Consider the following 17,268-nt stretch of genomic DNA (forward strand, 5'->3'; position numbering starts at 1 on the left):
GAACAGCTCTAACCGTCTGGTAAGCTCAGAAAATTACACTTTACTGTAATGCAGCTTTTAATACCAGGAAATGACAACATTTGTCACATACCGTGACCACAGATGATGGCTGTATATTTTGGGCAAAAGCTGCCGTAGGGTTGCTTTGTTTCCCGAAACAGAGACAAATAAATTGTGATTAACATGCAGTTCTTAGAATAATTGTCATTATTTGCCACAGTTGCACAGCCTTAATCAAAGGCATACTTTATTAACACCAAAATAAAGCAGAGGATGAATGTAAGAAAACATTTCCCTACAATAGGTGCTATGTTTGCCAGCACACTCAATTTACTTTGACTGAGTATGCAAAAACCAGTGGCTGAGTAGTCTCTCAGAGTTGTTTTTGATGGTGTTAGGAATATAGTGAAAGAGACCACTTTTTTGATGAGAACTCAAACAAAGGCCAAAAATGTGCATGTAGGAAAGTGGAGTGAATGTGTATGTGGAAGTCATTAGTACATAAAAGTATTCCGCACTTGTTCAAGAAAATAAAAATATATTTCTATCACAATGGCTCAAGTAGTCATTGTATTTCTCCACTGTAAACAGCTTCAATTACAGTGTAGAGCTAAGCAAAAAACAAAGGGCTGATATCACAGGTGAAGAAGCAGAGTAAAGTTTGATTTATGCGTCTGCATCACCATAGTGTCACCATAGCTCCACTGTCAAGGCCTATGGCAATGAGTTGGTGGGTCTGCATGCAGACAGCTGAAGCGCCAGATGACACTGTCAAATTTTTATTACCTCTGTGCTAACAAAGCATAGATAAAAACAAAAGTAATTGTGTTTACATTATCTGAAACAGACAGAGTCCACTGTCAGACACAACGTGTGATGTCCAAACTGATGTTTTGGGACTTTTCTTGCCAATAATTTGGTGACATCTGGCAAGTTTAACAAACTTTTACAAAGTTTCTCTGCTCCTCTCCTTTCGGCCGGCTCCATGTTGTCTTCACTATGAGTGGAAATCAATGAGAGACGTGGGTGGAAATACAAAATGACCAAATGGACCAGTCACAGCTTTTGCGGGCTTTTGCATTTCCCAATGTGCAGCTTCATTTTTGGAGCCACGGTGCCGGCCTCTGCAGGCTACAGCAGCCCTGCAAACACCTGCTGCGTAGCTACAGCAGCATTTTGATGTACAACCATAAATTGGCCCCAGCAGTGCTTATGCGAATGCAGTAAGTCATTTTGATCAGTTTCACAAACATACAGTTATCCTGCTGCAAATTTAGAGGAATGGGGAAGTGTGACAAAGCGGGGACGAATATAGTATTTGTCACTAATGTACCTTTTTTTATTTAGTTTCATTAGTGCACCTTTGTTTTAGTTTCATTACCTGTTAACCATGAAATACACTTTCTAACGGTGAAACACATTACGGTCCCGGTTCTGTTTTTGTTCAGCATTATGTTTAGTTGAGAGCTTCATCATCTTCATTCCCAGGATAATACAGTCATCACAGACAAATGTTACTCCAGTCACTTTTATTCTAATTTTCATTTTGTTAATTGCAGTAGTTGTAAAGACTTGGTTTTCTTTGTCAAATGCTATTCTCACGGGTCACAGGAAACTTTTGTGTGTGACAGGGCCTTCCCACAGTTCTGGGCCAGTTTCACATTTGATGACATCGGCGCCCCCACCATGTCTGAGGGGATGTTTCTGAAGTTATTAATATGCATTTCATTTCTGTTTTGTGGTAAATGGTGAAGAATAGTGAGTTTGCTGACACATTCAAGTGCAGTAGGAAATTTTCCCTGCGTTCCAAAACGCATACTTATACTTTTTACTTTTAGTAGGTACTGCAGCTGCCCTTCCAAAGTATGTAGTTTAGTATAAAATATGCATGCATATGCATACTATTGGGACACACTACATACATCGTCCCTGAAGTCCGGCCCTCTCGCTCACTTCCGCCGCCGTCCGTAGCGGCAAATTTGAATGTTGTTGTCAAAATGCCGGTGCTGTTTCATACTGCGCTGTCCTCTGTCATATTTATTATCTTCTGTCTTCCTGTTGCTTCTGCTGTCACTGAGCGAGTTTTGTGCGATATGTGTGTTTTGTTGTCGTCCGTATGTGGGCGTGGCCTGTACACGCAACTCAGTCAGTACGACGTAACGTCCGCTGCACAAAGGATTGTGGGTCAGAATGGCCAGAGCAGCATGCTGAAATCCATACTGCGAAATCTCACCGGATGTAGTAGAACATCCTGGTACTCTTGGCATACTGCATCTGACATACTATGTATTGGGACATACTAAATCTTTTTTCTCCTACTAAATAGTATGGTAGTATGAGTATTGGAACGCAGGGTAGGACTTCAGAATTGTTCTGTGTTTAATACTTATCTAGGTCTGAGATCCCTAGGGTGCTCACACCTGTAGTGAGGATGGCCAGGGCCTAACACAGGGGAACTGAGATTTGTGCCAGTTGTCTCGGGGTTCAGCACAGAAGATGCGAGGACAGGAGCCGTTAATTTGATTTTGTGCTGTTAAGAGTTGATTTATCAGCCTACTCACCCAACCCCCTAATTTTTTTTTTTGTTTTGCACATTTCCCAGTTGCACTGTAAAAAAAAAATGTCCACCTGTTGGACCTTCAGTGAACTTCTTCAGTCTGCCTCCTGCTCAAGACACTGGGACTGTGATGATCATGCTGTTTTTTCACGCTGGTCATCGTCAGTCAAAATGATCATGTATCGACATGAATTGGCTTTACAGACATCTTTTCATTAACTAGCTATCCCCGCTGTCCCCTTGAGCTTGGGCTGTTTAGTTACGGCTCCTGAAGTGATTTCTTCTATTTGTCGTGCTCAGCTGTTCTACTGGCACTTTTTCCATTGCAAATTCAGCAGATTGGTCCTTCCGGATTCACTGGTTCACAGTTTGTGGGTTTGACTTGATTTTCTAACAAACATGACCTTGTCATTGTCACCCAATGAGAGAAGCAGAGGTTCATAGTTCCTATTTTGATGTTGGGTTTCCTGTGAGTCAAAGCAGCTCAGCTGGGCTGCCTTCCTCACAAAGGGACTTTTTTTGTTTGTTTTTTATATATTTTTTTTAGATTACTAGTATGTATTTTTTTTTACCTTTCTGCCAAAAAACATAATATATCTACATTTATATCTGTATGTATGTATGAATGTGTGTGTGTGTGTGTGCGCGCGCGCATGTGTGTGATTTACTAAATATGCAATTAAGGTGACAATCTTTTTTTTTTTTTTTGCTTATGACAGACTTTCACCCAATTATAAAATGAGCTGCCTGGCCTTATATTTTACCACACTTCAGGCAACAAGCATTTTTGAATGAGGCATACCTAATTAAAACTGAAAATTAAATGCAAGATTTTGCACCGTGCTGCAATTCATTACTGCCCAGATTGCACACCAGTAAAAATAGAAACCATGTGTCAGATTTGTTGAGAAAATGCTGGGATAATTTGATCTCTCAGTGCCTGTTATCATTCAGGAGAAAAAAAAATGTATATATAGTTCTCAGAGCAGGAATCTGATTTTGCAAGTGGGCTTGATATTGTGTTACTGCAGGGGAAGGATAAGTTACATCATCACAGTGTTTTGTTATTTTTTTACCACCAGGATTTTGTTTTGAAATCTGAAAAGAAAGTGACAGCTCTAACCGATCCCTAACACACACATGCCTCAGCATTTTGCATATACCAGAGCGTATCACCAGGCTAATCCAAGCGCAACTAGGCAACAGGAAACATCAGTCCCTCACTGATAGTGCAGTTCCTCTGTGGTGCAAATCAGTAGAAAACATGTCACTTTGTTATGACCTGTAATTGTATTGCCCCCCTTTGGCCAATCAGTGTAATTTTGAAATTGCACAACACAGTGATGAGGTGTGTGACTCCAATTTTTGTCAGAATTCAATCAGTGGTGTCTGAAATATTGAGTGCGGCAGACGGGGGAGCAAACGAACAAACAAGGATTGCGTGGTGGGGAACAACAAACTAACACTAATAGGGTGGCAGAAAATGTGCAGCAGGGTTGTGTATTGATAAGGATACAGCAATTATCCACCCAGCTGGAGTGTCCTGGAGCAAGGCACAAAGTCCCTATGATTGCACTGCTATGTAGCTCTCTGTGGTGGCAGGGCGAATGTAAACACAAATTTTTCCTTTGGGGTATCAATAAAGATAGTGTATCACAAACATTATCAACCAGAAAGGTCGTGGTCGTAATGTTCCCAAACATCTACATGGCAGAAACCAATAAACTACCTGTTCACCCATCATCAAAACACAGCCTGACATTTTCCAGCCCATACCCTGACCCCCGCATGATCCCAAACAACATCTTTATCTCACTCTAAACAGCTCAGCCTTCTCACAACAAAAGAACATCAACAAAGTAGCCCCAGCTTCACTCAACTACAAACACGCTGCACAAAATGGCTTCCCTCTCCCTCATCTTATAAAGGCATTGTGAAATGCTCGCTGCATACATTGTGAGAGATAGCATGGCCAGCTGCCAGACTGGGAAACCTTAATGCCAACCTTAGCAAGCACGTAAGCACACTGGAATGTCTTAATGAGCACTATCAATATAGGACATTACAGCACTCTTATGCAGATAGTAAAGGCTAATCACTGCTGTTGGGGGAAGAGGAAGTAAGACTTTCTGGAAGGTGTTTAGTGTGTGTGTGTGTGTGTGTGTGTGTGTGTGTGTGTGTGGGTGTGGGTGTGGGAGCAGCATCCAGTTTGACCTTTTCATGTAGATCCTTCTAGCGTTGTAGTTTTGAATGAAAGTGATGGTGAAAGGATCTTTTTTTGTGCTTTCTGCTGGTTGTTATTCCGTCCATGTGTGTGTTTTATGGGTGCATATAGATGCATGGCTGTGTGTTTGTGTGTGTGTGTGTGTACGCATGTGTGCGTGCCTGCGGTGTACCAAACAGAGAAAAAGTAGCAAAGCCACTAACAAGTTAATAAACTCCAGCTGGGCTTTGCTTTACTGAAGACAGACTCGAGCAGAGTACATTCTCTGCAGCTTAGCTCATACATCTCTTATTGGGACTAGAACTAATTCCACATCACATCCATACTCTTACCCATGCTGTGTGTGTGTGCGTGTGTGTGTGTGTTAGCATTGTCAGTTGCTGTTGGTGATGGTGGTGGTGGCTTTTATCTTCAATCTAATGGGCACTGCTGGCCACACGCTAGCTTTCTGTTAGTGTCCCTCGGTGGTTTCACAAAGAAATACGATAATACAGTGCGAACAGCTTGGTTTGAGTGTAGCTGCAGGACAAAATGTAGAACCTTTCTCCTCTATAATGTGTGCAAGTGCTGTTGGACCAGTTGTGATTGAGGTGAAACCGCTGCTAAATCAGTCAATAGATTAGTTTATTGAGAAATTGTTTAGTTCTAATTTTTTTAAAATATATATATATAATTAAATAAATTTAATTAAATAATCGTTTCTCTCAGTTGTCAAGTAAATATACCCATGCATTTGCAGGCTACAGCTTTTCAAAGGCTAGGAGTTTCTTGGTTTTCTCCATCTATCTGTGCATTCTTTGGGCTTTTAGCTGCTGCCAGAGTCCAAAATTAACACTCTCCAGCTACCAAATGCAGGTAAATTTAGTCTTTGGCGAGTAAATTATGGAAACCACCCACCACTATGGTTGGTAGAAGAAAATGAAATTCCTAGACGTGCTGGAGAAAGCTGCTGCTCTGCTTTCACATCGGTCTGCTAGATCTGCCATGCTGCGTGTGTCATACATAGTACCTGATTACATCAGCCATCAAGCATGCAAATTTTTGTTACTGCATGTGAAGTTTTTGTTATCCGGAGATTTATTGCGGGAGTGGAGCTCAAAGGAAAGAAAAAAAAAAAAAAAAGCCTTTCAAACTTCAGGTCGAAGAGACCACCACTGCCACAGCCAGTGCAAGCACCTCCCCCTCATCTTGTTCTACTGACACTGGACTGGTTAATATTTCTGCATACAGTTAGTGCTGCTACTCTGTCTGCACTCTGCTACAATATTGAAAGTAGGGATATAGCTTTTGCTAATATGTTTTGACTCTTTCCTGGTTCAGATCTGGAGGTCTTTTTGCCATTTGCCTTTCACTCATTCCCCAGTTTGTCGCTGCGAGAAACTCTGAAATGGTTTGCACTGTTTGCATTAAAAGAACGGTGGATTTAGGGTCAATACTTTGTCAAAGCTCTGGGTTAGCCCATAGAGGTGACCACCACAGCTTGTATGATCTGATTTGGTCTGCTCAACTGTGTGATGCTGTTTCCATGTTTTGCTGATGTTGCCAGTTGTCTCTCTTCAACCGGCTTGAACTGATGAGGTTTGCAAATATGTGTTGATGTTGCCAACTCAACCCCAAATTATTCAGACCACAAGATCGCTAAATTCATGGTGAGAAATATCCCAAAACATCACTTTGGGTGCCACCATTGTGCCCGAGAGTGGACTCTTTGTTTCAGATAATGTTAACATAATTGCCTCCATTTGTATCTGTGCTTCATTAGCACAGAATTAAAATCTTGACACTGCTGTTCAGTGTTTCAGCTATCGGCTCAGTGTCTGCACAAACTCTTCAACTCCTCAACATAATAGGCAACTATGGCGACACTTCAACACAGAAGCATAATTGGACCTTTAGTGTAAAATGGTGTAAAACTCAGAGTCGAGTCTGCAGGACCTCATTTCAGTCTCTATACCAGCTGTTTTGGCTGATTAGCTCACCTTAAACCACAGAGAGGCAACTAATCAGAGAAGTCACTTGCTGCATTTGTTTGCATGGAATTAAATCATCCATCAAAGTTGCACTGTGATGGTGATTTAGTCATCTTAACTGACTTTATGCCCAAACTGCTGAGGTCATGTCCCGACCACTTGTGGTGAAGTCAGATTTATTATCATACATCTGTGTTTAAAACTCGAAGCTGATTGGTCAGTCAGGCCCAGTATTTCTGAACAGTGATTGTCGTAACTGAATAACTGCACGTTGCTGTGGGTGACCCCTGTAAGGAGGCTCAGTTCATCACATCTACAGTATTATTAACCAAGCGAGCCAACAAAGACACCTGCCGCAGCCAAAAAGTTAAAACAACATAGATATCACTTTTAATTTATTTGGGGAATGTGAAATATTGGATTCATTGTGGGAAATTAACAAGGAAGAACAGCACATAAAAAACTTAAACACAAAATAAGGAGTGTAAATAAGTGTGAACTAAAAAGGTGTGGTGGCTGAAACATTTTTGAAGTGTCCAGCCATCTAGTTGCAAACATAATCTAAGATTATTTGTTTGAAAGCTAACAAAATAATTTCATAGTTTGTATTTTGTGACAAATGATTGCTTTTCACCTGCATGGTAAGTGGGATAACATACAGCCACCCAGTCATTATCACAAAATAAACCTTGACATGGTGATCAGGATCTTGAAGTGAATAACTCCATAACAGCAGTGTATTACCAAATAAACTATTTGGAGCTACTACTGCTAGGACAAAAGCCTGTCGGAGTGATAATAAATCAGGCTGCAGTGTGTAGTCATATGGTGTTGCAGAATAGACGCTCAGCATCTGTCCGAGTGATAGGCAGTGGAATAAAAATATTGTTGTATTTTCTTGTCGATGATTGAGACATTAATCAAGTTTTTTTTGTGGCTTAAAATGTTATCCATTAATTTACTGCTGTTCATTAACTACCTTGTTGCTCAATTAGCCACAGCTCCTCTGGAGATAATGTCCGTGCATCGATAACACAGGTGGAAAGTAAGCTACACCTACTTGTGTCAGTAATTTTGAGCTATCGCTGGAAATTGCAGGTCAACAACACGAGGACGCCACGAGGACTTTTAATTTGCTAAAAATAATATCTATCATTAGCTTCAGTAACCAGGCCTGTCTTGATAATGTGAATTATAGGCTATGAATCTGTACTAACCTTCAAGACACCATTCAGCTGAACATGAAATACTCCCATTTAAATCAGTGAAGGCAAATATGTCATGATGCTTTTTGACGTCTTTGTTCACTCACCCAAAATTAACAGCAAGGCAGGGCAGCGCCGCTGTCGTCAGAGCATCTCCTTTCTGATTGGCTTGTGCTCAGTGTGCACATATCCCTTTCCGCTCTTATACTCTTATTTTTACGCACTGCTTAACTAAAAGTCAAAAAGTCACAATTCACAAATTCCAGAGTCGACTCAGAGTCAACCTTTCAATATGATGAATCGACTCTTTCCCCCTAATGACTCAGAATCATTTAGTCAACTCAGGAAACTCACACAGTTGATGTGGTTTCTCTTTTTTGTTTTTAATGGTGAATGAAAAAAATAAATAAATAAAACAAATGAAACACTTTTATTTTTTCCTTGTTGGTCATCATTTTTGTTTTTTGGAGTAGCATCAAAATCTGTCAAATAAGTAAGCAAATCCTAAAGTTGATATCAGTAGATGGTGCCTCTGTGTTTGTGTGCATTTGTGTATCTTGAAAACACTTACAGGAATGTATATTATTGATCCTTTTGGATCAGTGTGTGTGCATCTTGCCTGGGCGAGTGAATGTGTGAGCAAGAAAGAGAAGCCAAGACTCTGTTCAACCCTTCTCGTATCCCTCCTAGCCACACACAGTGTAACACCAGAGACAAATCCTCTGCCAGAGAGAGTGAGTTATAGAGTGATGGAGGGGGGAGAGAGAGGTAGGGAGAGGGAGAGAAAGAGAGAGAGAGCGAGAGAGAGAGAGAGCAAGCGAGGACAGAGAGTGAGAGAGCACTTTCTATTTATAGCCCATGTGCCCGGAGAGGAAGACTGTTGTTAGGAAGCACACTCGAGGTGCATATGATTTTGTTCTGCAGTACATAGGCAGCTGCAAATACTCAACAAACACGATGAAAACAACATCACAAAAAATTGTAGTCCTTGTGGTGGATATGATTTTGCGACAGGGGTAAAATTGGGTCTGTCTGAAAGGTTGATGAGAGGAGGAACTTGATTGGCCTGATAATCATCTATAAAAGCCGTGTGCCTCATCCCAGTCAGGCCTTAAAAGGAGTGAAATTACCTGCAGAGATCATACAACATGTGAATGTGTGTGTGTGTGTGTTTGCGTGTGTGTGTTTACATGCATAACCATCCACGAATGCACGCAAATGGCTGATTCCATTCATGTGCTTTAAGCTGCCACTTATTCAAAGTTCAAAATTACTTTTAGTAATTAAGGAACTAATTAATAGTTTCATGAAGGAAATTCAGATTTGATAGGTAATTTTTCACCCCCCTCGCTTACACAGCCTTCAGGCCAAAAGATTCCCACTGAGATCCAGCAATTATGTCTTACAAAATATGGCTGACATCGACACAAAGGGAATAAAATATCCCAGTATTTCAACAGTGCTGACGTACTGATTATTCACCAGTGTACGCAGCATTCTTGTGGTGAAAGTAAGAAACATTTGAACTCTGCAAAGGATTTTCCGCATTGGTTTCACTTTTTAAGTCAAAATAGTTTGTTTCCTGTAAATGCAGAGCATGTTCATCCACACTGTTGGTTAGAAAATCTTGCATGGAGCTGTTTTCTTTGTGAGCCACATTTCTGTTAATGGATAAGGTCAAGGAAGGGACGGCTGACATGGCAAGGAAAGGCAAGGTTTATTTATATAGATTCTTTCAAACACAAGGCCATTCAAAGTGCTTTACATAAAGTTTAATAAGACATAAACACAACATTTAAAAAGCACAATTAATGCTCAGGGAAGCCAACAGTATTCAATGTATCATTTATTTATTTGGTGATAATACTGTGGAAGTGCAGTTGCAAGTTTACCAATGAAATTAAGTTTTTGTGTTTTGTTTTGTTTTGTTTTTTGTTTTTTGGACAATAATTGTGTTTGAGCAGTCAGTTTCTGAAAAAATATTGGCAGCACGGTCTGCAGGTGTGTGTTATGTCATACCCCCTGTTGGATTCTATCAGGTATATTTGCAGCAGCATAGGTTCAGTTATAGATCGAGGACCCTTGTCCCGCTCTCTTATTGCACTGGATTTTTTCAGCTCTAGAGCTCTAGTTGATTTTAGGATCCATACCTGCACTTAGGCAAAATGTCTCTGCTTGGGTGTGGGTGTGTGAGGTTTATTGTGTATTGATTACGTTTGGCCAATTCACCCAGGTACATCAACAAGTAAAGTGCCCAAGTAAATCTTTATTTTGTGTGTTGTGATGGATTAAAGGTAAAATGAATGAGTTCTTATTTTTCTCGATTTTCACGGTACTTTTGTTGAATGAAGGAACAAACTGAACATAACTGATGACTGCGGCTGATAAATAATAGTTAAACCTATCAGTCCAACAGAGAAAGACCATCCACATCTCTCTTCAGCTTTTTTTTTTTTTTTTTACTTCATTATCTCAGTTTTATACTTGTTAAAGTGCCTTTCTACCAAAAGCAATTGAATTATTTCAGTGGGTTTTATATTATAAACAGTATGTCTTTGGTACTTTGGTACTACTCTTTTGGTATCTCTTTGGTACTTATTATCTGTATATACTGTTTATAGTGTAAATTATGCTTCATATCTTGCTATCCACTTTGCTGTTGTAATACGTGAAATTTCCCCACCGTGGGACTAATAAAGGAATATCTTATCTTATCTTATCTTATCTTATCTTATGTCAGTATACAGTAATGGGGAAGGATCCAATGGAACTGGAGGCAAAACACATTGAAGCAGTACCATTGGTGACCATGTGGGTGCCACCACAAAGCAGATTTACAGAGTGAAGGTTTAAGCTCATTTATAATCCTGGCATTTGTCATGATTTTAGTTTATGAAAATAAAAACAAAGGCTTACTGGTGACAGACACACAAAGCTTTTGGCCAGGCCAAGTTGAAGAGTGCTGCGCTGATTTGCATTTCCATTACCGGTTTCAGTGCGCGGAGGTGTGCAGAGCCATGCCCGAGATGGACCATCTCCTGAGTGGGGCCAAAGCGTCCTCAAACGGGCTGTGGCAACACCAGAGTGCTCTGTCATCATTTATTGGTCAAAGAGAAATTGAACAGCTCTCAAACAAAGGTGCTTACAACCAGGAAATCCCTGTAGTGACACTCATCAAAGTTGTACTGTAGTCGATAATCGAATCATATAAAAAAAAATTTCCTGCGAGTCTCTTAGCTACACTAATATTGTTCATGTGAAGCTGCCTTTTTGAGTTGGTTCGTTGATTTTTGTTGAAAATAAAACACTTGTGTAGGGTGCTAGGCAAACACTAATCAAAACATCCACTTGCGACCAGCCGAGTTAAAGACACACCTTCAAGCAGGAAGCCCTGTTGTCATGGAAACACAAATCGCAACCATGCAGGGCTCATGTGCCGAGTCAAACCGAGTAAAGCCAGGCCAGCACATGTGTGTGGAAAAACAGCAAATGTTGCTTCAAGTCACACTGTGTCTGTGCCAACATGAATTGAACAGAGAGGTGGAGTTTGAAACGTAGCCTGTGAGCAACATGCTCTTCATTCTTTAGTTCGGTCAAGTAATTACAGACCTAATATTGTGTGTTGATGAGATAACCTATTTGTAATTTGTTGTATGTTATACTTGCCTAACAGAACTCATGGGAATGTGATAGTCAGCTAATTTTGCATTTGCAGACCAGCCAATGGTTACCTCATTAGCTGACATTTCACAAAGAAAGAGGCTTTAGTGCCTCAACGAAGATAAGATACTGAGCTCACAGAATGAAATGTCAATGAAAATGCTGCCAAAACACAACTGAAAAAGAACAAAACAAAGTCTACCATTTGAATAGACTGAATAGAGGAATGAAGAACATTTGAGAAGAGTTGAAATCTGCTGGCACAATTACCGGGCTGGTAGAGGGTACAGAGGGAACGCAAGGAGGGCAGTAGCAACAGAGTGGAGGGCTGGACAATCTGTACGTTTACAATCTGCACAATCTGTACATGTACAATCTGCCCAAGAAATCAGATTACTGTGTGTAACCGGGTTATTGTAGGAAATCCAGTAACACATTTTCATGTGCTACAATAAGCCAATTACTCAAAACGCCATATACATGCATTCCCCCAATAATTGTGTTTCTTCCATGACCTCCGATGTTACTGCTGCTGACAGCCGTGCTGCAGTCAGCTCACAGCCCACGGAGAACGCCGGTCAGCCAGCCTCTGCCGGGGATTTCCCCCGAGCTTCTCCCCTCCGCTCCAGAGGGTGGAAGGAAGCAGCGGCAGGGATGTCAAGTTATTAATTTTTTAAACTGCATTCATCACAAGGTAGTCAGTTATGATTAATCACTTATTGAATATGTATTAAATGACTTGCTTGCTTACCCTTTCACTTTTAGTGTAGTGTATTTTGGAAACGATATGATGGATTCCCCAGTGGAATCTGATGTTTTTCATCCCGTTGTCTTCAACTTCGCTGATGGGCCGACAGTTTGAGACAATCCATTTAGCAACTGCGTCGCTCAGTGTTGTTGTGTTGACAGATCTGTTCCTTACTCACTTCACAAGTGTGGTTTGACCGCACCCCTGCTAATAGTAACTTATTACTATGAGCACTGGAAGCATGAAGTTTAAAAAAAAAAAAAAAAAAAAGTTTGTCAGTTCTTTGCTATTTGAAGTGCATGGTGCTCCGACTGAATGACTTCTCAGTGTTGCAGGGTGTGCATGATGTTATTCAGAAGCTTCCTGAAAGAAAACTTGCAGGTTGTCTTGTCATTCATTTTGTTTATAGGTATTCACAAGCTTGGTGCTAGCAATATCTGGTTAAGAGTCAAAAGTGGGTCAAAATTCAACACTGTGTTAATTTGCGCTCATTTTTTAATAATGCATTAAGGTCCCCAAATTAATGGCATGTGTAAATGCATTAACTTTAATAGCCCAGTTTTTTCTGTTTCCTTATATTCTCATCAGAGGTAACGTTGCCCTAACATTATTAAGTATTCTTCAATGACTATGTAGCCCATGTAGTTTTTATTCTCCTGGGTGCTGTACATTGTGTATTTAATTTGTATTTTTATCTTTCTTCATGGGACACACAAAGCCAGAAATTCAGAAGTTGGCGCATGGGTTTAGGTGGCACAGTAATTTGGTTTCTCCAGGAGAATTCTAGCTGCATTATGCCGATTTCTCTTAATTCCTTACCCCGTTTACGTGGCACTTGAGAAATCAGATTATGGTCATATGAGGGCGAATAACTGGATTATTAAAGTACACGTAAATGCCGTAAATTCTTTGGTCGAGTAGGGATGTTATGACACCTAAATTTTGATAGCTGATACCAGCACTAGTGAAATTCCCCAATTCTTGACTCTTGATTCAAAACTACAGCAAAAACAGCTACTTCACACTCCTTTGTGTAAAATTGTTGTATTAACAGTAACAAGTAGACAGAAGCCTTGTGTTTCAAAACACATCCAGGCTACATTAGAGTAACAACACCGAGCTACAAGAGCAACAGGCATTTCAAGTATGAAATGTCCTGCTGCAGCAATAAATACAATGGTATGATTATGCTGTCATTTTGATTTAACGTCCTGGAAGCATGACTGCAACCTTCAAGTATTTTAAGTATTTAAATATACAGACTAAGACTACAATAGAAAAGGAACAACAGAGTGAAGCTTTCAGAAATAACACCAGTGAACACCTTAACAACATATTTAGTTGCTATTGAACAAATAAATAGCCGCGTGAGTGGAGATTTCAGTTTCGCATATTAATGTTTAAATGGAATATTATATGGTCATGAGTGTGCATTTATAAAATATTTTACAACTTCAGTTTATCTGTTATGGAAAATGTGCACATGTGAGAATGACCACATGACAAGTCACACATATTACGCAAGGAATTCAGCTTCCTCCCAGCAGGAAGGCACTTGCTGGTACCTCAGTGCAGGACAAATTAAAGAATAAAAACCTCTGTAACAGAAGTAATAATAATTTAAAACTTGCTGACAGTTGAGTGCAGATCTCCGCCAAGAGGGCAGATCAGGTATTGCGTCACATTCACAGAAAACCTGATTAGCTATGGGAAAGGGCTGCTGTGCACTCACCTCCGAAAATAAAATCAAAAAGAAACTGCAGCTACATTTTTACAGATTAGAAAAAACAAATGAAACAGTGTTTACATAGCTTGTCCTCACACACACAGATGAGCATGGCATACTTAAGAATCAAATCTGCCCAGATACGGAGGAAAGAATATACAAACGTAGAAACTGCTCCCCAAAATGGCGTCTCACGGGGCGGCTTAGGAACGACACAAAATGCCCAACACTAGTCTATTCTAACTTTCAAGCGAGGTATTATATGACCAGATACCACTCATTTAACAGCATGAAAATGTAATCAACTCCTCCTTGGCTCAGGACCAGTCGTTCTGCAAAGTTTCATGTTAATTTGATCAGAACTTTTTGACATATCTTGGTTACAAACATACAGAGAGACCTGACAATTACATTGCATCCTTGGTGATGTTAATAAACATTGTGAGGTACACAACACTGACAGTGAAACTATTGTAATATCAGCTATGATATATTTGACTAGCCTGCTGTTAATCAAGCTAAGCTGTTAATTTCAGTTTGTTTTGTGTATCTACATGTTATCTTTTTATTGATTGTTTGCACTTGTATTTGCATATTTAAAATTATTCAGAATGATAAATAAATACACGGACACACATTGTAGTGTTAGGTGCAGACTGAGTAGCTCCTGCGTATATCATTCTAAGGCCGTCATAATAAATACACACAATCAACAGCAGCAGCTCTCTGGCCTTTCTTAGCTAGCCTGCTGTCTCTTTAATAGAGGCTAGGCTAGTAGACCTGTTATTTCCAGCACCTTTGGGGGGGGCTAAAAATAGACACACACAGACACACGCACACACACACACACGCACACACTCTCATACATGCATACCCTTTCCCCCACCCCTCTTCTTCTCCCTTGCTTGAGGTGGTCTGGATGTGGTTCCCAGGAGCTCTTTAGTGTTGATTTCATGTACCGCACAGCACCTTGTTGCATGATTCATGTGTGCAACAGATCTCACCCTGCTGATATACTGAGGTCTTCTTCGTCGTTTAAGATTTGACATTAAAATAGTCGTTAACCGTATTTCAGTGTGGGGTGTAAATGTGGTTGCTTTAACGGGCAGTGGTTAGGTCATATCTTCTCATTGTTTGGGGATTTCTGCCTTTGTGTGCTCTTTTGTTTTTCATTGTATTACTCATTCTTCATGATGCCTCTCGACTGGGATGAATAAGAAAGTGGGTTTTTTTTTTTTTGGTTTTTTTTTCTTGTTTTCAAATGTTGTTAAAAATGTGTCTCGGGGTGCACCAGTGGTTTACCGGTTAAGAGCACGCACCATGTGCCAGGGCTTAGTCCCGATTGCAGCGACCGGGGTTCAAATCCAACCTCAGGTCCTTTGCTGCATGTCATCCCCTCTCTCTCCCCTGCCTTTCCTGTCTATCTCCACTGTGACTGTCAAATAAAGCAGAAATGCCGAAAAAATTATCTTTAAAAAAAAAAAAAAAATCTGTCTCAAAGAGAAATAACTGGTCAGCCTATTTGGCATTGTTAAAAACTAGGTGCTGAAAATGTAATGGAGTGAATAGAAGTTTGGGGAAGTTGGATGTAATTCATTCTTCTTCCTGTTTGTATGTTATTGTCATTGACACACTCTCTCCCTCTCTCTCTTCCCCTCTCGCTCTCTCTTTTCCTCTCCCACCATTTAATGCAGCGTCAGACAACAGCCAGCGGTTTCAGGAGACATGTTTTGCTTTTGCATTAACGCCACAGCAAGTCCAGCAGATCAGCAGCTCAATGTAAGACAACCTGAAGACCTTGAGATTCCCACCACTTTATCTTTGCCAGACACTGAATAGCTCACAAATAAATCATTCATATACTGTACATTGTTCCTCGGGATGTATGTTAATAGCTACTTTTCTGTATTTACAGGGACATCTCGGGGACCAAATGCGACTTCTCAGTTCAAGTTCAGTTGCGGTTTTGCCTGTCGGAGACAAGTTGTCCCCAAGAGGACCATTTTCCGCCCAATTTGTGTGTGAAAGTGAATGGGAAGCCATGCAACCTGCCGGTGAGAAGCACTGAAGAGAGTACATAAACGCCCAGCCAAATATGCCATCATTTTTCAACCACAATATCACCATTAAAGCAGTAGGATCTGAACAACGACAGGCGTTAGAGTTGACTCTTTTCGCTTTTCTTCCCTCTCCATCTTGTTAACAATGCCACCTCCCCACCCCCGTTTTCGTAATACCTTGGTGAAAATTAGTATTTCACTTATTAATGTTGACGATTCACAACAAAACCTGAATTCTCCCTTCCCTTTCTGATATTTGTGTCTCTTATGCAGGGTTATCTTCCTCCAACCAAAAACGGCGTGGAGCCCAAGCGGCCCAGCCGGCCCATCAACATTACCTCACTGGTCAGATTGTCCACCACAGTCCCCAATACCATTGTGGTGTCGTGGACTGCTGAGATTGGAAGGGTAAGACCCCAGGCCTAGAAGAAAGATAAAAATGTTCAGCAGCAAAAGATTCAGCGACAGAAAACACATGGGTGATATTAATATGGACTCCATATCACAAAGCATCAAAGAGTTAGAGTAATTTCAAGAAAATTAGTTTTAAATTTTTTGCAGCAAGGCGTTGCAATATCTAATTAGACCATCTACTTTACAGGGAGAACCTTTTGTGTAAGTGTGAAGTTACTGTCATGTATTTTTCTTGAGTTCTTTGAGAAAGAGAGAGAGAGAGTGAGAGGAAGGGAGACAGAGAGAGGGAGAGAGAGACAGACAGAGACAGAGAGACAGAGACAGCAAAAGAGACACACAGACAGACAGAGAGAGAGAGAGAGAGAGAGATAGAGAGAAAGAAAAACAGACTACATGTGGGTGTGTCTGCACCAAGTGACCAAAACCACAGGTGAGTTTTGAAGCCAATGCAGAAGTAATAGTGCAGACAGCTCCTCTCATGCCATCTCGTGGCCGGCTCCAGAACAACTTGAAGCCCCTCCCACCTCCATGCAAGAGAGAGGGACCACAACTCAACTTTTTTTTTTTCCCACAAGCTCTAAGTAGCTAACTTCCTCTCTTGCAGTGGGTTTGCTTATGGCAGTTCTCTTGAATAACTGTTCAATCAAGATAATATGAAATGGGCTTGTTTTTGGTTGTGTTTTCCTGATGATTGACAGTACACC

The 17,268-nt window shown here is 40.6% G+C and overlaps 1 protein-coding gene across 3 annotated transcripts in view; it reads left to right on the forward strand.

Moving 5' to 3' along the window:
* Positions 1-17,268, forward strand: part of LOC115378547 (E3 SUMO-protein ligase PIAS1-like) — a 68,996-nt gene that overhangs the window by 38,705 nt on the left and 13,023 nt on the right. For all 3 annotated transcript variants that reach the window (XM_030078823.1, XM_030078827.1, XM_030078834.1), the window contains exons 3-5: positions 15,785-15,869; positions 16,006-16,144; positions 16,424-16,558. In XM_030078823.1, coding sequence (XP_029934683.1) covers positions 15,785-15,869; positions 16,006-16,144; positions 16,424-16,558 — 359 coding nt within the window. The remainder of the gene's footprint in view (positions 1-15,784; positions 15,870-16,005; positions 16,145-16,423; positions 16,559-17,268) is intronic.

Source organism: Myripristis murdjan, chromosome 3, assembly GCF_902150065.1.
Source record: "Myripristis murdjan chromosome 3, fMyrMur1.1, whole genome shotgun sequence".
Classification (NCBI taxonomy): domain Eukaryota; kingdom Metazoa; phylum Chordata; class Actinopteri; order Holocentriformes; family Holocentridae; genus Myripristis; species Myripristis murdjan.